Here is a 21,172-nt window from a genome sequence, read left to right on the forward strand (position 1 = left end):
AATATCTGTATGGGTGCCAGAAGGACTATATTAACCAATACTCTCATTCTAGAACAATTTGTAATTATAACCTTGACTTGGTATCAGAGGTCCAGCAGTAATCCATAAAATATTTTACATGAGCCAGAACCATGAGCAAATGAGAACTGAGGTCGATTTTTTTTTTTTAACTTTTACAACTTCTGTTGCGGAAGAGAAATTATAGTCTAAGCTATTTTAAGGCACATTGATCATAAAACTTGTCCAGGGAGTGAGTTACTTGTTTAAATATTTCATAGCCGCCAGATGCAAGTGAAGGACGGGAATGACATCAGCATAGCACAGGAGGGTCATGTAAGAGCTAGTCATTTATAATTTTCTTAAGCTTAACCTTACTCCACCTTAGCAATTTCCTCTTTGCATATGCAAAAGAGCAGGAGCATTTATGGGATATCAAACGCATCGCTCTTACAAGAAGAATTGTAACCTTATCCGTACATACCCAGATTCTTGAAAAAATTAATGTCTTAGAAATAAACAGAAAAAGTTATGCTGCTACCTCATCCAGCTTCCCCCTGAAAAAAAAAGCTAACCACTAAAAAATTTGACAAAAGGAAAACCCGACACACCGCCATCTTATTTTTCTTACCGGTAACTCTCACATTTCAAATTGTATTCTCGTTAATATCAGAAAATCATATTCTCCAACTGTTGAACTATAGTCTACAAACCTAAATTAGATATACCTATCATTTATAAGAAATTTAAGCACACACACACTAAATCTGTATGAAGTTATTGGAGCCATATAAAGGCCTCCAGGAACACAGAAGCTTACATTCTTATTGCTATGAAGAGATACCAATTATCTCTTTAAGGGAAAATGTACAGAAAGTCAGAAGCAAAGATTTTACATGCTTAATGATATGATCTTTCATGTAAAAAAAAAAAGATTTTACATGCTTGATAAATATATCACATCAAAAAGAGTAAGAAATGTAATACTCCCAATAGAATCTGAATGTCATGTATTCACTCGATTTTAGTGGATACAAAACATGAACTAGCTCAAAGAGTCAACCTCGATTCGGAACACGAACCTAAATACAGATATATCAGTATTGTGATGCAAATATGGAAAGAAGAAATCCACAAGACACCTACGTATACAGAATCTGCCATCTTTTGAAGCAAATAATCATAACGACCGCCAACAGCAAGAAGCGTTCCTTCCATCGATGACACAGGAATGTTTTCTTTTCTTAAATATATCTGCATACCAAAAATGAATAGTTGATCATGAAGAAGTGAAGAACTACTGAAATAATGTCAATCTCTACTCGAATAATTTCTGAACAAACAAAATAGTGCTGTTCCACACTGGAAAACCGAATTCAAACCAAAAAAATTGAGACATGACAGTTATATAATGTAAATGGACATGCACCTAACTGCAAAACCCGTATGAAAATTGCTATATTTGTCAGACTTATTGAATGTTGGTAATTGAATATTGAAATATAGACTCCAGAAACATGGCAACAATTACCAAGTTAGGTATGATTGATATTTATGTTCCAATGTGTGGGCGAGTGCAAACTTCTTCTTGCTTTGGCATATACTTAACCCAACATATTTTACATGACATACATAAAAATGTACTCTTCATAAAATAAAACCAAACATAAATCAAATTCTCCAATACAATCTTTCAAATCACAATCTAACAATTTTTTTCCCAAAACACCCAAAAACACTATCAAACTTTGAGCCATATGTCATCATGCATCCATGGCCGCAAGACATGAACTTTTCTACCATTAGTTTTCCTAAATTTTGAGTAATAACAATCATCTGCCGTGTTGCATGTGCAAAAGACTCAAGGGGATGTAAGTCATCTGACGTAAAAGAAAATAATTGTATTGCGTTCTTTATTCAAAATTCACAAAATCTTTATATCCATAATACATGATCATAATATCAATACAGTTATAAATTTAACGGTGTTATATACTCTGTATGATTATAATTGAAAAAAAAACAAATACATATTTACTATTATATGTAGTTTGTAAGTTATATATTAGATGAAATGATGCATAAATTTCATCCTTTTCTTCCCCCGAATCATCACTATTGTCCAAGACCAGAGACTTTCTTGTTTTATTGACTTTTGATATAAAAAATGATGGTGATGATTTGGACCGCAGAGATTGGGAAACTTCTGTCACTTTTTAGGTAAATGCACAATGATGGAACCATGGTAAAATACAATAGTGGCCATGGAACAAAGTGCTTATAAACTTCCAGATTTATAATGCAAATTGGGGACTAAAAATTGTAGGTCAACTAGAATCAGATGGGACAATTTCTTATTTAGATTCTATTATTGTGCTTGTGTACTATTATTATTTTTGATTAGTCAAGTGCTGACTTTCTATTATTGACTTTTTTCTGCTTCAATCCAGCTAGCTGTTTAAAATCAGATTTTGACACAAGCTAATGAATAATTCAATATCAAAGAAATATTCCCGCTGATGTATGTTCAAACTGTTCTATACCTGGAAATACAAGTTCCTGTGATAACTTTCAGTCGGGGGCATAAGTGCATCGAGAAAAGCATGGCTGTCGATCCTCCAGACTCTTATGTAGTTGAAAACAACCGACAAATCATCAAGCGCCTTGCGTGTGGATTTATCTGCAACAGCCTCCTAATATAAATTCACCTAATGTAAGCTTCATAGAGGGCCATAGAAGCAAGTAAATCAATAACAATATACCTGCAGGCAGGGCACCCCTTAGTCTGGGAAGTGCCTGCTCTGCAACGCCACAGAATCTTAATCCGACAGTTTGTAATCTATTCAATGCATCATCAGCAAGATTGAGTTCCTGCAAACAATAACAACGGATGACTATTCAGCTGTCAAATAAAATTTAACTGACGGCCGCTGACATGTCAATGATGCTGATTCAAAAAGCACATACTCCATACAACTCCTGTTAAAATAATTATGATTTTTACGGCTTGCTATTGACTTCAATCTCAGATGTTATTTCACACATATTAACAAAATAAATGTGGATCTTAGATAGTAGAAATGTAGTGAAGTGATAAGTGCTACACAACACAAAATTACATGGTTCAATCATGAAAACTTTTTTTTTTATAGGAAACAATATTTTATTATAATGATATTAAGATTTACAAGAGCGGATAAACAATCCGCAAATTTAAGAAAGATTACAAGATTACACCGCCATTATCACGACCAAACATATTTTCAGTCCCTAACTAAATCCGAGATACGAAGATGTTTATATTCTGGCAATACTATCGACCAACTTGCAACCCTGAATTTTATTTTTTCCCAGACTTCATCCAAGGACTCTGACTTCTCTTCAAATATTCTTGTGTTTCTTTCCAACCATATCGACCAAAATGTGCATTGAACAATCATAGACCAGAATCTCGAGTGTCTTCTCCCTGCTTGCCAACTTGGTTCTAATAAAAACATGTCTTTTGCCTTCTTCGAAAAAATCCACAGAAAACCCATTTCTTGTAACACCTTTAGCCAAATGCTATATGAGAATGAACAATGCAATAACAAATGATCCTGATTTTCCTCATTTTTCCGGCAAAGACAACACCAATTCGGGCATAAAGCACAAGCCGGCCACCTTCTTTGCACGGAGTCAAAAGTCTGTAATTTCCCCAATGCCACTATCCACGAGAAAACTTGAACCTTTGGAGGGACAGGTACATCCCAGATATTGCGAATGAATGAAAAAGACTGGAGATTTGGACTTGTGAAAAATGAATTATAGAAAGACCTTACAGAAAACAAACCCGAGGATTCCCCCAACCACATTCTAAAGTCCCCAACACCCCACTGAACCCTAACTGTTTCTAAGACCCCTAGCAGGACAGCAAACTCACGTTCCTCTATCTTGTTGAAATTCCGTCTAAATCTTAATTCCCAACTGATTACAGAATTGACATTTCTAGTAACCGCAGATACAAAATAAATGATCAGCTTGTTAATAACAGTAGAAATATGAAACAAAGAAGGAAAACGCTCTTTAAGCGAGACTCCCCCCACCCACTCATCCTCCCAAAAACGAATGATGTTGCCCTCTCTGAACACTCCCCTAACCAACTGATGAAAAACCGACAAAGATCGAGAAATGCATTTCCAAGGACTTCTGAACGTCGATTTCTCCGCCAACCCCAAATCCCATCCATTGTCGTGAAACCCATAAAGACTGCTAATTACTTTTTTCTATAGGGTCTCTCTTTCCACCGACCCTCTCCACCACCATTTTCCAAGTAGTGCTTTGTTTCGTAAGCAAATATTTCCCAGTCCCAGTCTCAGTCCTCCCCTATCCTTTGGTTTGCACACTTGCTCCCATCCTACTACATGGCAATGATTTTCCCCATGGGCTCCATCCCAAAAAAAATTCCTCATTATTTTTTCCATCTTAAGTGCCACATGATTAGGCACTCTAAATAGCGACATAAAATAAGATGGCATGGCACACAAAACTGCCTCGATCAAAGTAAGCCGACCCCCTCTTGAAAGAAAAGACTTTTTCCAACTTGCCAACTTTTTTGCCATTTTGGAGAGTACCGGTTCCCAAAATTCCATTGCCCCCGGGTTTCTTCCCAAAGGAATCCCCAAATATTTAATCGGTCATTTTCTTTTTTTGCATCCAATTGCAACTGCCAACTCACCAGTTTCATCATCCAATCTACTAATTCCCATCAACTCACTTTTTTCCCAATTTATCCTTAATCCGGAATGACGTCCGAAGCTATTGAGAATACCCACAATTACCAACAAATGTTCCTTTGACTTTGCAAAAAATAGGGTATCGTCTGCAAATTGAATATGCGAAATTTGGACTTTTTGTCTAGCAACCTCAAGGCCTACTACTATCTCATCTTCCTTTGCCTTGTCAACCATCTTTCCCAACCCATCGACAACCAAATTAAAAAGAAAAGGAGATAATGGATCTCCATGTCTGAGTCCTCTTTCCCCTTTGATTTTTCCCCGTGGTCTTCCGTTAATGAATATCAAAAAAGAAACATTTGAAATGCACCCCATGATCCACCTCCTCCATCTCTCCCCAAATTCTTTTTTCCTTAACACGTAATCTAGAAAATTCCAGTCAACATTATCATAAGCCTTTTCCAAATCAACTTTAAACACCCATCCCTTTTTCTTATTTTTCTGATACACCTCCACAACCTCATTTGCAATTAGACAGCAGTCCAGGATCTGTCTTTCCTTAATAAAGGCACATTGGTTCTCCGCAATTGTAAAACTCATGACTTTCTTCAATCTGCTAGCCAATACCTTTGCCAAAATCTTATACAAGCTTGTAATCAAACTAATAGGTCTAAAATCGTTGATCCTGATCACATCTTGTTTCTTCGGGATGAGGCAAATGTAAGTTTCGCTAGTAATACCGTTAACAATGCCACTCTCGAAAAATTCTGCGAAACTTTCATTACGTCGTCTTTCACCGCATCCCAATTCTATTGGAAGAAGGCCATCGTGAACCCGTCCGGACCTGGGGCTTTGGACCCATCACTTTCAAACACTGCTTTTTTAACCTCTTCCTCCACAAATGGCAACTCCAACCCCTCTACTTGACTTAACTCTATCTCACTCCAATCCAATCCAAGAAAAACCCCCTCTTCCTCATCGAACTTCCTCTCCACCCCGTCCGATTTCCTATACAAATTCCGGTAGAATCTTATAATTTCCCCTTCGACTTGTGTATCCTCGGTGACTACAGACCCATCCTCCAATTCCACTTTGTCTATCATCGTTTTATTCCTTCTGTTGTTCAATAAAGAATGGAAAAATTTCGAGTTCTGATCCCCTTCCTTCATCCATTTTATATTTGCTCGTTGACTATCCATTTGAGCTCTTCGGATTATCACATTTTCCAATTCACATCTTAACTCCTTCCTTTCCTCATTTAAAATTTCAGACCACGATCCATTGCCTTCTAGCACGTCCAACTGCTTAATCTTGAAGCTCAACTCCTTAAATCTAACGACCACATCTCACCATTCCTCCATGTTCCATTTTAAAACCTCATCTTTGATTTTTTTAAATTTTTTCATAAACTTGTAACCTTTCCACCCACGAGTAATTCCATTATTCCATCATTCCCGAACCAAGTCTTTGAATTTATGATGAAACAGCCAGACATTCTCGAATCTAAACGGAACCGGGCCCCACCTCAATTTAGCCGTGTAAAATATCACTGGGCAGTGATCCGAAGTAATCTTGGGTAGAACTGTTTGTCTAAATGTTGGGAATATATCATTCCAACCTCTCGTGATGAGGAATCTGTCTAAACGACAACAGATTGGTTCAACCCTAAGATTAGACCAAGTAAATTTTGCATTAAGAAGCGGTGGATCAATAAGGTGTAACTCGTCAATCAAACAATCAAAGCATGTCATATTCATGGTGAGAGATCGGCTATTCATCTTTCCCCCGTGTTTCTGACCACATTAAAGTCCCCTCCCAAACACCACTGATCCCCGCATATCGAGTGCAATCCAGGTAATTCATCCCAAAAAATTTCCCGATCTCATGACATGATGCCCAGAGAGCTAAAACCGTATTAAACACTCCCACAATCCGATCATGAAACCTCTATATAGGTGACAAAGTTGATTCCAAAAGATTCTAAAAAAAAAGTTGATTCCAAAATATATTCTTTTATTTCTAATAAAAACAGATGGGGAATGTAAGGGACTTGGGTGTATTGGACCTTAAAAAAATGGGCCAAATCATTGGCTAGTTAGTAAGAGAATTCTAGAAGTATAAACTTGGGGGAAGGGAAAAGAGAATATAAGATGAAGTTCGTTTGAGTGGGAAGGGAGTTATTTTTATCTGTTGAGTGGTTTCACTAGCTTTGGGCCTCTGGCTAGGGAAAATATTAGCATTTGGCTAGGGTTGTACAAAGAGTTGATCTCTGGGAATATTTTACGATCCTTTTGCAATACAATTTCATTTCTTAAATTGTGGTTGCAACAGGGCAGATGATAAAAAATTAAAAATAACTTGGCAAAGTTTGAACGAACAATCTAGTCAATTTAGGGGGGCAAAGTTCACAAGGGACCTAACAACCTTTTCAAGAGTACTTTTGAGCTATGAAAACAGTAGAACAGACACTAGAGTGAGTGTGTAATCATTATTTCCTGCATACAAATTACAAAAATAGAAATTCTTCACAGGTTCCTCAATTAAAATCAAACATGCTTTTTTTTTCCTTACTCAGCCAATGTTTAAGTAATCATAACCTTCTACAAGATTTTCTATTTTCAAATGATTAAAATTGCTGATAGTGAACCAATTTTTTCAGTAATCTTTATTGAATGTTCCATTAAAATTCTCTTACAATATTTAACAGAAACAGATTTAATGAAGCAGGGAATAGAGAGAGAAAAAATTGTAGATACTATTGATTTAAGAATCTACTCCTGATATTTGCCAACCTGCCGAAGTTGGCGCCTAATCAACACCCATTTTGACTTCCTTTCAGAAGACTGAGGACGTAAAGAACCCAAAAGAGAGAGAAGCTGCAAGTAACAAAAAGAAAATCAATTCTTGTCAACAGAACTCATTGATCAAATTACTTAAGATTCCATACCTCAGCTACTTTCTGTCTGTTTTCTGATTTTATTCCTGTCCAAGACCATATTGCTTCTAATAAGTCCCCATGATTTAAATGAATGTCACAGGATTCTGATAGGAAAAATTTAGTGACAATGTCCATCGTAGCCTACGATTAACAACCATAAATTTGTAAATCAAATTCAAAATATAGAATACAATTGCAACAGACAGATAGCAACAGAACACTAGTATGTTTAACAAGACCATATTGTCATTCATGCGGCAAATAGATGACAACAGAAAACTAGCATGTTTAAAAGTAATTCACAGTTCTTATTTTAACTTCATGAATCATGATGAAATCATCCAGTTATACAGACTTTGATCAAATAAACAAGAAGGCTCTTCACCAATTAATTTAATTTTAGCGTGACGGTGAAACAAGATACAGCCGGATTTAAAATGTAAATGCAAGTTATCTCATTTTAAGTTTTGTGGGGTTCTTTTCAGGTCTTGGGCAGTGTTGATTGCACAATAAGAGGATGAGAGGGATGTAAATTAGTGACCCACTAGTGCCTTGGAGCTAAAGTGGCGAAAGGCAAAAGCAAAGCCACCAGTAAAAGCTTCTCAAGTTACGAAGCATCATATTGAGGAAATAGTACGTGTTCATAATTTGGTGTCATAACTTGATCTAAAATAAATTACAGCACAAATTTTTTTATCCAAGAAGTGTATATCTACATTTTTCTGTTAATGGGTAAAAAATATGGAAAAGTGGAGAGAGGGGGGCAAGGAGAGAAAAAAAAAAGCTATGGACAAGCTTAGGACCTTAATGACCTCTGCCTCGGTCACTGCAGTTTCTCCTCCAACAATATCAAAATCACCCTGTAAACAGTGTATCTCATGTGAATAAAAAACTGCAACATGGGCTTGACCACAATGACGCCAGTAGAACATTTCCATGAAAATCAGCGAAACCTGGAGGTAACGATTTGGAGGTGAATGGCCAATTGCTCTTCGGTATACATAAGATATCTCATAGCGTTTGAAAAATGATTTCTACAAAAAAAAAATGAGTTGGTTTCTTTAATAGTTCAAAGACTTTCAATTATACTCAGCATTTGACAGCAATACTAATATCTGGATTCACAAATATTGACCATATCCAAATAATTTTAGCAAAAAAGGCCTGTAGTTTTTATGAGCTGGTAACATCAAAAGAAAAAATGTGAAAGCCACACCTGGTTTGCGACAATCCATTTCACAAAGGGAAAGCGTAGCTCATGGCAAAGCTCAACCATGTCTCCTCCATGTGTCAAAAGTTTGACAGCATTCCTTGAATAAAGTTTGGGAACCAGCAAAAAAACAGCCAGATACAAACAAATAAAGAAGTTATTCGTGCAAATAAAAAATAAGAGATATTAAAAACAATCATAAAAAGAACTGGGAAACATACCTATTTGGTTGAGGGTTGTTACCCCGTATTCTCATTGGTAAGATCTCCAAATGCTTAGCACAATGCTGTCTAAAAACTTCGATAGCAATGTTGATAATCGAACGACGATTAGAAGTGTCCACATCTGTGAAAAGGACCGATGAAGTATCGTTTTGTGACAATTTCAATCTTCCAACATTCTCATGATCATCCTTCATCCTAAGCATATCCTCATCAAAAAAGGCAGATACAAGTTTTTCGTAAATACTCGTGTCTTCCGAACTATGAATTGTACGCAATACATCTGCATATCCAAGAGAAAAATTCCTTAGCAATATTGGGTATCAAGTCTCTCAATAGCACCTGAGTAAGTCAACTATCCAAGTCAGGTCAACTATTTTACCAAAACTCGAAAAGGAGTAAATGACATCAGCTCGATCTCATGAGAAAGTAAAAGAAACAAATGCGTAGAAAAACCTAGTTCTATGTAATGTATCATGCACGATGAAAATAAATCCCAGAAATTATTCTATAAAATCTATTTCTTTGTCTCACATTTCACAGTATCCAAGCTAGGTTAATTCTAACCTAGCTTCTAGGTTCTTTTTTTGTGTACTCACGCACATTGTCATGGCAACTGATACAAATTCATCTTTAGTGGTTAGCATTGAATCATTTCCACGATCTGGCCCAACAATCTGAGTGGAATGGACTATTCCCCATTCAATTAACCGTTCACAAATTGAACAGAAAAGATTATCTAGAGTTGGTGGCTTGGCGCAATCAATCAAACTCATGATTGATGGAAAAGGTAAATATGGATATCTCACTAGAAAAATAAATGAACTGACAACCACCGAATCAACACAACAAACATGGAAATCTTAAAATTTTGTCGTGACCGCCAGATTGATCAATTCAATGGAAACTTCAATTGGGAAAACATTTCCGTTTCTTCCCATTGAAAAAGAAGTGTGGAAGAGTTCATAGATGCAGACTCGGTAGTGTCCGTCTCTGATAAGAGATAAACCTCTAGTTAGCATACTTTCATATGGGGAAAACTTGTCACTTACAGAAGCAAAAAGCAAAATGTGGCGACACGAAATATTGCAGGAGCTAAGTTTTGAGCCATGACAAATGGAGAATGTGAGATTTTGTGAATAAAAATGGTATGTCAAGAGCTAAATAGATGCCAAGCACCAATGAATGATGTATTGTGTTGATAAATCTGCAGTAAGCATTGCAAACAGCCCAGTCTAGCGTGATTGTACTAATCATATTGAACTTAACAGGCACTTCAATAAGTAGAAACTAGAGAATGGAATAACTTCCATGCCATTTGTTAGTTCTAAATAATAAACTATAGATATCTTAACTAAAGCCCACTTCAAACCAAAGTTCGAATTATTGCATATTACTCGCCACTATAACAAAGGAAAGCTTGAAGTCCGACAAAAAAGATCAAAATCAAGCACAACTTAAGCATAGTATCCAACAACGAAAAACAAATCCCAGCAATCACCGACAAACTTATAAACTACTATAATAAAACAATGCGATTGGGGCAAGAGTTAGAAGCAAATATGCACACATATAAATATTTGCTTCTCTAAAAATAAAACACCGACAGTGCCGTGGTGGCAGTTTGGTAGTGGACCCCTACTTATTTATTATAAATTAAACAGCAATAAATGAGAAGGAAATTACGCCAATACCTCTTGAAGAATGCCATTACAAGATTATGACCAAAGTTCATAAGAGCCAAGACATTCCTTGAACAACTATATAGTTTTAGAACAAGAGCATAAGAAAATCTGATCTACCCATCTTGAATAATCGCCCAAATAAGATGATTCCACAGAAAAATACAGGATGCTAAATTAAAACTTATGAAAGTTCTCAATAGGCACATATATTATTTAAAAAAAAAAGAACATTGTAACGTTAGTTAATTTTCCAATATTGTCAAAAATATTTCTGTCAACGAAGCCAAGCACTCATTTTCATAGTCTCCAATTCAGTCACATTCCTTTACTCTTTTTATTGGAAAAAAATCTATTTTTGATAATAACTTTATAGGTAAAACAAGTATTCCAATAAAATACAACATTATACACAAGAAAATCCATTTTCAAGCAACATATCTAATCCTTGTAGAGTTTTACAAAATTAGCACTAGGGCACGTCAACACTAAGATGATTATTGCAATCACAAATTTGTTGATCAAGCTAAATAAATGGTAAAAACAATGATAAATGAGGTAATTTTTTTTCGGCTTTGCATACTATCCTTGTAAAACTCGGTTGAAGTTCTATAAAAATATCTTTTACTTACTATCTAGCAATTCATACTCCATTCGCGGAGGAAGAGCATGCTTCAGTAGTTCTGTGGCTGATGGACGATCCGACGGACTTGCCGACATCATGTGCCGTAGTAAGGATGCTTGTTCTGGAAATTCATCAACCCAGGTAGAAGGAAGATCTCCTTTCTGTTTCAAATCAGAAAGCACAATATGCCTCTCCATAGCAGTGTCAAATGGATGCCACAACTCAAAAAACACAACTCCTAAGCTGTACATGTCAACCTGTACATAGAAGGACGGTTCATAAGACTCAAAGGTAACTGGAAAAACTTATCCAAATGATTAAACTTCAACCTTCTCATTAATCTTCGGCCATCCTTGCTCTATTTCTGGTGCAGTGTAGAAATAAGTTCCAACTTGACCAGTTCCATCAACGGATAATCTAACAATTTCAGCAGCATCTACATCTTGATCCAATTGCTCCAGCTTCAAAAACTTTGCTGAATACAAGACAACCATTCTGTAAGTTTCAACTAAGAATGCTGAAGTCAGAAGTAACATTTCGAGTTAGAGATGTTATGTTCAGATGAATTGTATTGAGATATTTGAAGGTATGTGGTTCCATTTCAATTATTTCCACTTTCAAAAATTACGAATTAATAGTCCTTAAAGTAAGGTCGGCAAGACATGTATTGCCTGCGCTAAGCGTTTTTTTGCACTTCGCATTGAAGTGTGCTTGGGTGAAAAATAGACTTTTTTTTCAAAAAAAGCTTCTGATAGAAGTGAAATTGCATTTAAAGTGCATTTTCTCCTCTGTTTATGGATTTTTTTTAAAAAAAAGAGCACAAAAAACCCCAACATCGTGTCGCTTTTTACCCAATCGCCTCTGCCCTTGTGTCACCTTTGCCCTTCGCCCTCGCATTTTAATATTTGATATTTAAAATATGAAAATGAAAATTATTTCAATATTTGATATCTTATGTTTCATATTTTAAAAAACTGAATTTGTTTTTATTTTTTAAAATATTTTATTTATTGCATTTTACTTCTACCCAGGACACTTGATTGCTTTTTTGACAACTAATCTCTCACCTCAGTTGATACTCCATGCATCTCTGTTTTCAAGTTCAACTAACATATAAGAATCATTTACAGTAAGAATCGGATTTTTAAAAACAAATTTTGCTTATTCCGAGGAAGGTGGTCCGCAAGGACCTCTATTAGTAAATAATATAAAAGAAAAGCTACACATATGATGTGATAATGCTAAAACTACTTGATTTGCCAACAGAAATTCCATAAAATCTGACGAAAGATGGACCAACTCAATGCAATATTTTGTGACAAGCTAGTAGCAGCCTCTTACCAAGTCCAAAATCCCCAATTTTGATGTCATTGCGGGCATCGAAAAAGATATTATTAGGGGTCAAATCACGATGAATAATTCCTTGTGCATGAATATGTGCCAGGCCTTCCACAATTTGGCGGAACAAATGCCACGCAAGTTCCTTATCAAAATGATTATAGGATTCAAACATTTGCCTCAATGTCCTTCAGAAAAATACATCTAATAAGGAATAAGTCAACAATACATATCACTGAAAATAAACTTAGGCAATTCAGGAAATTATTAACATCATCAATATAAAATAGAATTTACAAAAACAAGCGCACATAAAAATAAAGAATGATGCATATCACTGTTACCAAATGACTAGTTGGGATACTGATTGCTTAGTGCATTTCATATTCCTGTCAAGAAAAAGTTCTAGACTACTCCATAGGACAGCATGCCCACCCCATGCAATGTCTATAAGGGAAATGTAATTATAGTTTGCTCATAGTTAGAAACTTAGAAGCTTGGTAGATATTTGAAAACAGTAACCTTTTGTAATCGTACATGAAGAGAACGAAAACACTTCAAAAACATAAGCATGCATTTGGCACAATGTTCCATCCATCAGAAAACTTGTACAACTTGGTGATCGGAAGATTCTAGTGCTTCGGGACATGTGATCTTAGTACTTAGTTGTGACATAAAAACTGGCAAACACAAATCTCTACGTATGAGAACTTCTTGATATTTTTGGGAGTGAAAGCATTTGAAGAGGAAATTGGAAAGAAGCTACCTAGGACAGTATTCCATTTGAATATAAAGGTATGTTGACTCAAGCTTTTGTTCATGTCCAAATGGGTCCGAAGAACTTGCGTCCCTATAGCTGAAACTAGAGCTCATATCAGTTTTAGTACCCTGTGCACTATTGACAGGGCTTCCAACATCTCCTGTTTCATACCAAGCCTGAAATTTTGTTTTAAAGAAAATCACAAAAGTCAAATTCACATATGTATCAAAAGATTTAGACTATGTTATCTGTTTACATTTGGATTCATCATAATGTTGTAAAGAATGGATTTAGCTACCAAAGCCTAAATGCAAATGAATGATACAGAATGAAAATGAAAAATCACTTCCAATTGAATAATTGATATGTTTCAAGGACATTACAACCTGGTAATACCGTACAACGTGTTGATGCTGCAACCGAGAAAGCGTGGCTACTTCCCTAACAACAGTATCATAGTAGGGTTGCAACATATAAAAAAAAAATTAGTAAGGACGCAAACAATATTATGGATAAAAATGAATATAACCAGAGGCAAGTGTCATTCACAATAGTCAAATGAGAAATGTTTGTGTAGAAAAGTATATTGTAAATAATAAAAATATTTAATTGGATCTTTTCTTATTTTTGATAAGATTGAGATGTATCAATTAGTTGATTGTATAACTCATAGTTGTAGGGCTTTAGATTGCCCATTCTAATAATTCTAAAGCCAAAACTTTAAATGTATCAACCACTCCTTGCCAATGGTGGATAATAGACTCCTGTGCAACCAATCATATGACAGGTTGCTCTAAGCTATTTTCTTCATACAGCCTATGTGCAATCAGAAAATTAAACTAGCCGATTCTCAGCCACAGCTGGGAAAGGATCCACAGCCATCTCCAATAAACTCACTCTCCAAAATGTGCTTCGTGTTCCTAACATTTCATGTAATTTACTGTCGGTTAGCAAAATTACCTATGATTTGAAGTGTTCTGCTGAATTTTTGTCAAATCACTGTGAATTTCAAGAACTGGAGACGGGAAGGCAATGCTAAGGAGTGTGTAGGTGTTTATTATTTTGAGGAAGGAAGCTTCTCAATTGAGCAACAGTTAGTTTCTCGTTTGAGCTGAGCATATCTGTTAAAAAATAAATATGAGGTTGAACGGTATTTTTTTTAAAAAAAAACAATATGGTAGAAACACAGTTTCAAGCAAAAATTCAAACAACTCGAAGTGACAATGGACGGGAATATTTTAATAAATAATGGGCTCAATCTTTGAAGAAAAAGGATTGTTTATTATAACTCTTGTATTGACACTCCGAAACAAAACGAAGTGGCAGAAAGGAAAAATAAACACCTTTTAGAAGTGGCTAGGTCATTATTGTTTACAAATAAAGAACCTAAATACTTGCAGGAGGAGGCAATCCTCATTGTTGCTTATCTTATAAACCGGTTGCCAACAAGAGTTCTAAATTTCAAAACTCCCTTAAATGTGTTCAAGGAAACCTATCAATATCACGAATTACCTCATATCTACCTTTAAAGGTGTTTGGTTGTGTAGTGTTTGTGCACATTTATGATCATATTGATAACTCGACACTCGAGCCTTGAGATGTGTGTTTCTTGATTATTCCCCCTACCAAAAAGGGTTATAAATGTTTGGATCTAAAATCTGGAAAAGGGAATACCTATGAAGAATAGATGTTTGATGATGAGAACGAGAAGACCACCAAGTCCAAAAATGATTTATATCTTAATTTTCGTTTGTCTAGTCTAGAAGGAACAAATCCTCCTGTTATTGTCCAGACTAGTTTCATCTATATTCATGTTTTTGTTACTGTTTTGATCACCTTGAACATGAGGATTTGTTCCTTCTAGACTAGGCAATGAAAAATTAACATATAAATCATTGTTGGATTCGGTGATCTTCTCGTTCTTATATTCAAACATCTATTCTTCAAAAGTATTCCCTCCATGGATAGTGGTGTTCAAAAACATTTGTGAATATAGATGAGACTAGCCTGGACAATAGTAGAAGGTTTCGACAGGTTTGAGATATTTGAAAGGTTCTCCAAGTAAGGGTTTGTTGTTCAAGAAGAGTGATCAAAGAAGTGTGGAAGGTTTCACTGATGCGGACTGGGCTGGGTCTATCTTTGATAGGAGATCCATCATGGGTATGGGTTACTGTACCTTTGTGTGGGGAAATCTTGTCACATGGCAAAGTAAAAAAAAAAAATGCCGCCGGAGTAATACAGAAGTTGAGTTTAGAGAAACGGAAAATGGCATTTGTGAGATATTATAGATTACAAGAGTGCTTGAAGAGCTAAACTGGGAGCTCAAGGTTCCAATTATAAATCTGCCATAAGCATCGCAAACAACACAGTCCAACATGATAATACTAAACATATTGAAGTAGACAGACACTTCATCAAAGACAACCTGGAAACTGAAGTAATCTGCATGCCCTTTGTCACCACAGATATGTGGACAAAGGCACATTCAGGACAAAATTTGACTTGTTTATTGACAAGTTGGACATGAGTGATATTTATGCACCAACTTGAAGGACAGTGTAGAAAAGTAGAAAGAATAGTGTAAATAATAAAAAGGTTTAATTGGATCTTTTCTTATTTTTTGTCAGATTGAGGTGTATAAATTAGTTGATTGTATAACCCATAATTTTAGGAATATTCTGGCACATTTAGTCTATTTATTTAAGACTCTTGTATTGTAATAAGTGTGTCATAAAAGCAATAAAATATCTTCTGATTTTTTCCTCAAGTTCATGGCTGCTGCTAAATCTCTTTCAGTTTGTAACAAAATTACACAACCAAAAAAATAAGTAAGGTGTATCATTGAGAAGAAAACATACATTTGTTGTAGAACTATTCAAATAAAGGCAGAATCGGAGGTGAAAAATAACCCAGCAGTGGAACGAGAAACAGAAAATATAGAGCATTCAAAACAGAATGTAAAAGACGCAACCACAATCAGGTATGAGGTAACATATAAATTGAATTAATGTTAAAATGGAAGAGGTATAAACCATAAATTAGAAGGTGTCACAACTTTGTCCACATGGTCAGCATAACATCGTCAAACACACAATTCTGAACATGCTTGATGCACATCATCACAACCTTTACATTTATGGTGTTTTTAGGCTAAGAGTTTTGATTAAACTTGGAGGGTACAGGTCAGCATTGATTTTTGTTTTACTTTAATATAATATTGAACATCAAGAAATAAATTACACTACAGCACAAAACTTATGGGTGGTTTTTTTATGTGGAAGTTCAATTGCCTGTTTTGAGCAATATCACATACCACATGGGAAGTGGATTTTTCCGGTCATCTGGACATTAAGTTTCTCATGATTAGAGTTCTAGCCCATTAGAAATAGGATAAAAAAGAAGTGACTTGATAACAAGTACACATGAAAGTAATTTTGAGAAGAAGAGTGTAGAACACCGAACAGAGAGGCACAGTTACAAAAAAGAGGAAAGTAGAAGTAGCAGATGCCTACAACACCTATAGTACTCCCAAAGAATGATTCCAAAGTTTGACCGTAGATGGACTAGCAGCGTGCCAGTTCAAGATTGTTTCCCTTTTCAAGTACAACTAACTTTAAGTGAACACAAGTTCGGGGCTGACTTCTCAACAATGCAATCAGCTGAAATATCCCAATCAAGTCCACGCTCATGCTTCTCAAACATGATCAATAAGCCAAACAGAATTTCACACAAGCCTTTGCATACTGAACAACCAATAATCAGCAGCATGGAAAACCAACATGTTAGCAGGAAAAAGCTCCACGAGCAGGCAATTATGCTTCTAAACAGTTAAGCAAGAGATTTTTCTCAAAGACTGTCAGAAGACACACCTCAATATGCGGTCATTTACAGGCAGGCTCTTGTCCTTTAACCTAATCTTCTTCACAGCGTACTGCCTGCCATCAAGCTTATTCTTGCATAACACAACATGACCAAATCCTCCATGACCTGTCAGGAAAATGTATTATTTACTCAAATGAATGTATAACACTGCAAACGGTCATCAAAGGATCACACATACAAAAACTGATTCCAGGAAATCTATCAACAATACAATTTGGACGGAATCAGAGAAACTACTATGAATTTCGACAACAAAAAAAAATATATCAACAAGCTGCATATGACACATATTCATTGGTTTACATGCAACAACGACCTTGCTTACTACGAAATAAGATTAACATCCTGTAAATACCGATATCAACAGTAGCCAGGGTTTTTTCAAAAAAATACATGACGCGGTCACATATCTTATTGTAAATGAACATACACGCCAATGTCGAACTAAAAGTTGAACAGTCAAATTAATTTCAAGTACATTTTAAAATTAATGGAAGTAACATGCTGAAAAATATGCATCCGAATTAGATTAAAGAGATAAAAATAAAGTATTCTCACCGAGTGGCTGAAGTTCCTCAAAATCACCTAAATAACGGGAACTTAGAGTAGAAGTATTTTGTGCTCCATAATGCGAAGCAGTTCTCCAAAATGGAGCATTCTTAGATGAAATCTGTAAAACATGACGCACAAGAACGTAATGAAATCATTGATTACATGGAGATCCAGCCCACATAATTCAGAAAATTGCATAATTGACTAACGATATGCTTCCTAAACACACGATCAAAAATCTCGTCAAAAGATGATGATGGTTTGATAGCCAGATCTCGCACATCTTCAGAAACAATCTGGGAAAAATGACAGTTAGAGCCAAAACAAATAAAAAAGACCTTGTAAGGTCTTTTAATAAAATAGAACGAACTACGCACCCCTAGATCGAGAAGTTCAGATGTTATTCCGGATAAAGCATCGGAAAGAGGTCCTTTAGGAGCACAAGCAACGCGAAGCAAGTGAGCCTATGGAAAGATATCTTAGCCCATATTTGCAGTGGATATTCACAGAGTTGGTAAAAAAAATAGCCAGGGACCATGAGAAAATCACCATGAGCATATCTCTTTCTGAAATCTGAGTAGGTTGATCATGAGCAACAAACTCAGAGCATAATGAATCTGAAACCTCATCATCCAAATAATCATACTCAGTTTTGGTCAGATTTCCTCTAACAAAGATATCCTGTAAAGCAAGAAAATATCATGTGTTAAAAGATGCAAAGTGCTTCAAAAGCATATATCAGCTCAAAAATAAAAAGGAAAGAGAGGGAAGGGAGAGCAGAGAGCTTCTTTGTATCTAGCATGATCTCCCACGGCAAACATGAAGTAGGATATGATATATGAAGTATCTTGCAAAAAATAACTGATTAAAGGAGAAAATTTAAACAAAGAAGTAATTAAGGCAAGCTATAATGGATGAGTAAGACAGTAAATGCTGCAAAAGATGATGAAATTCAACAGTTTCATTTGTACCTGCCTATGTATTATTCAGAGTTTAAAATTTTTTGTATCGATTACAATGAAGATTTCCAGTTTAGATGTGCCATTTCCAAAGAAGTAAGAACTAATAATTTGAAGAGGTCATTTCGTCCATCAGTTTGATGAAAGTTTGGCACTCAATTAACTATAAAACTTAATGTCATTGGCCTACGAAGGAAAGATAAGTCTTTGCTTGCATGACAACAGAGCCTCAATTTTCCACCTACCAGACATAACAATTGCTCATATGATAGCGAAAAGAATGATGAATCCAAATCGAACGAATCACAAAGGCCTTAGAAGGCTTTTGCTAATTCTAGATTACCTAACCTGGGTTTCAGCTATCCTTATTTGAACCTCGGCAGTTTCAAACTGCATGCTTGGATACGAGTATAAGAGTCGTTATGGGAAACGCTGACTGCAAGTTCAATCTGGCCCAAATTATGCATTTCAGAAGAATATGTGCAAGCGACATAAACTCGTGAAATTAGACCATTCCACAAATCCTTCAAATGTGCATAATCATAACACGGTATTAAAGGAATGCTATGGAGAAGGTCATTAGTACAAAGAGCCACCCATCTCTTCAAAACAGTTATGTCTGACCAGTGTAAAACTAGCACATGCATGTGGGGAAGAATTATAAGATAAATATTGAATCTCTCGAATCTATAATATGCTTGGGCCTTTTGAAGAGTGGGTCTTTAAATATATACTCCTTAGTTACATAATCTGAAGTCTTTAATTCGTAATTTCATTTAGTCATGTAGGGAGTAAGTTTACGAGCAATCTCTTTCACAAGGAGGGCAATCTTAAATGATTATCCCCCGACATGCTACCTTCATGTTGCCAGAGGAGCCTTTTTCATCCAAGTCACTGGTACTCAAATTGGTACTTTCAGTCTCTTCTTCACTCTCTTCTTCAAGTGCACCTAGGTTAAGCGCGTGCTCATGTAAAGTACTTGGCTTATCGTTCTCCACAACAACCGAATCCATGTGCTTCTTTACTTGTTTATTCATATCACGATTTCCTTGTTTTAGACCTTCAAAAGTATGAGAAAGTACTGTTTTCCTGCTCTCATCCATTCCTAGATTCCAATGCCATGACTCCCCAGAACCACTGAAAAGATCCACGTGACTACAGACAAAAGCTTCACCAAAAGAGCAGATTGTGCCACTTGAGACAGTAGAATCCTTCTGAGAGAGCTGAGGACTCTTATCTGGTCCACAACTCAGAACCTACAAGAAGAAACCAATTGTGACAAGACATTATTCAAGTATAGACACACCAAAGCTGAATAAACAAATTCCATTCATTCAGAAGTGTAAATCTTGGAATAGATATCGAGTTGAAAAAATTCTTGTACATTCAAAAACAATAAAAAATAGCAAAGCAAGAGGGATATTAGTACAGGTTTTGTATCACAAAAGGACTGGAGAGTTCAGCCTCCACCAGATGCAAGTTGGACAGCTCATACAATCTCTTGAGACTTTTCTAGTATCACAAATTTCTCATTGCATTGCCATCCGCAACAAATCTCATGTAATTTTATCATCCGACTTCATAAGTAATTTAAAATAACCTTTTCCGTCTAACATAACACAAAACTTCTATTAATGTTGTATCCGGTGTTTTATAGTCCTGCCACTGTTCGACTATAAAATCACATAGCATCAGTTATGATAACATGGCATCAATTATCAACTGAGTAAATATTTTAAAATAATAAAATTCAAACATCCTATCTAAGATAATTAAATTACAAATAATAGATAAATCAATAACATCTATTATACAGGAGTAATTTTTCTTGGTCACAACTTGTGCTACAAGAAAAACTTAATAAAATTTGATAAATTATTTAAATCATATTTTTCTTATAAAAAAAAAAGCTTACATGATTATGTAGTATCATTCATATAAAAAATTAATAATTTTCTCAAGTAACAAAATAATTAAATATTATATTTCTTGAGACACGAAACTATCATTTATGGTTTTTTTCTTAACATTTAAAGCTGATTAGATATCATCTCTAACATTTTTCTTATTGCATTTAGAAATCCTTGAGAACTACTCAAATTATACAAAAACTTATCAAGTATTGTTGATTATTTTAATACTTCCTTGCACTCCACATGTTGCAAATTAATTGACTATCTAATATGTTTAGGGCTCCGTATCTTATTATTTTACTTACCAAAAAACATCAAATAATACAATTATCTCATCGGTGTATATTATTTCGATCACTTCATTATTATTTCTAATAGTTTTT

The 21,172-nt window shown here is 35.4% G+C and overlaps 1 protein-coding gene across 3 annotated transcripts in view; it reads right to left on the reverse strand.

Annotated features, from left to right (window-relative positions):
- The window catches only part of LOC140964495 (eIF-2-alpha kinase GCN2), a 28,463-nt gene that overhangs the window by 2,623 nt on the left and 4,668 nt on the right, over positions 1 to 21,172 (reverse strand). For 2 of the 3 annotated variants that reach the window (XR_012172892.1, XM_073424338.1), the window contains exons 6-25: positions 19,734 to 20,132; positions 18,467 to 18,598; positions 18,295 to 18,381; positions 18,127 to 18,213; positions 17,924 to 18,035; positions 17,353 to 17,470; positions 13,870 to 13,924; positions 13,490 to 13,659; positions 12,727 to 12,911; positions 11,715 to 11,860; positions 11,393 to 11,642; positions 9,079 to 9,361; positions 8,864 to 8,957; positions 8,601 to 8,681; positions 8,451 to 8,507; positions 7,657 to 7,788; positions 7,502 to 7,585; positions 2,760 to 2,868; positions 2,541 to 2,677; positions 1,144 to 1,251 (exon numbers count right to left, since the gene is read on the reverse strand). Coding sequence is in view for 1 of the 3 variants with exons in the window: in XM_073424338.1 (XP_073280439.1) it covers positions 1,144 to 1,251; positions 2,541 to 2,677; positions 2,760 to 2,868; positions 7,502 to 7,585; positions 7,657 to 7,788; positions 8,451 to 8,507; positions 8,601 to 8,681; positions 8,864 to 8,957; positions 9,079 to 9,361; positions 11,393 to 11,642; positions 11,715 to 11,860; positions 12,727 to 12,911; positions 13,490 to 13,659; positions 13,870 to 13,924; positions 17,353 to 17,470; positions 17,924 to 18,035; positions 18,127 to 18,213; positions 18,295 to 18,381; positions 18,467 to 18,598; positions 19,734 to 20,132 (2,826 nt within the window). In the remaining 2 variants the exon portion in view is untranslated. Of the gene's footprint in view, positions 1 to 1,143; positions 1,252 to 2,540; positions 2,691 to 2,759; positions 2,869 to 7,501; positions 7,586 to 7,656; positions 7,789 to 8,450; positions 8,508 to 8,600; positions 8,682 to 8,863; positions 8,958 to 9,078; positions 9,362 to 11,392; positions 11,643 to 11,714; positions 11,861 to 12,726; positions 12,912 to 13,489; positions 13,660 to 13,869; positions 13,925 to 17,352; positions 17,471 to 17,923; positions 18,036 to 18,126; positions 18,214 to 18,294; positions 18,382 to 18,466; positions 18,599 to 19,733; positions 20,133 to 21,172 lie in introns of those variants that run through there. The other variant, XR_012172896.1, reaches the window with a different exon arrangement.

Source organism: Primulina huaijiensis, chromosome 2 (genome assembly GCF_012295235.1).
Source record: "Primulina huaijiensis isolate GDHJ02 chromosome 2, ASM1229523v2, whole genome shotgun sequence".
Classification (NCBI taxonomy): Eukaryota; Viridiplantae; Streptophyta; class Magnoliopsida; order Lamiales; family Gesneriaceae; genus Primulina; species Primulina huaijiensis.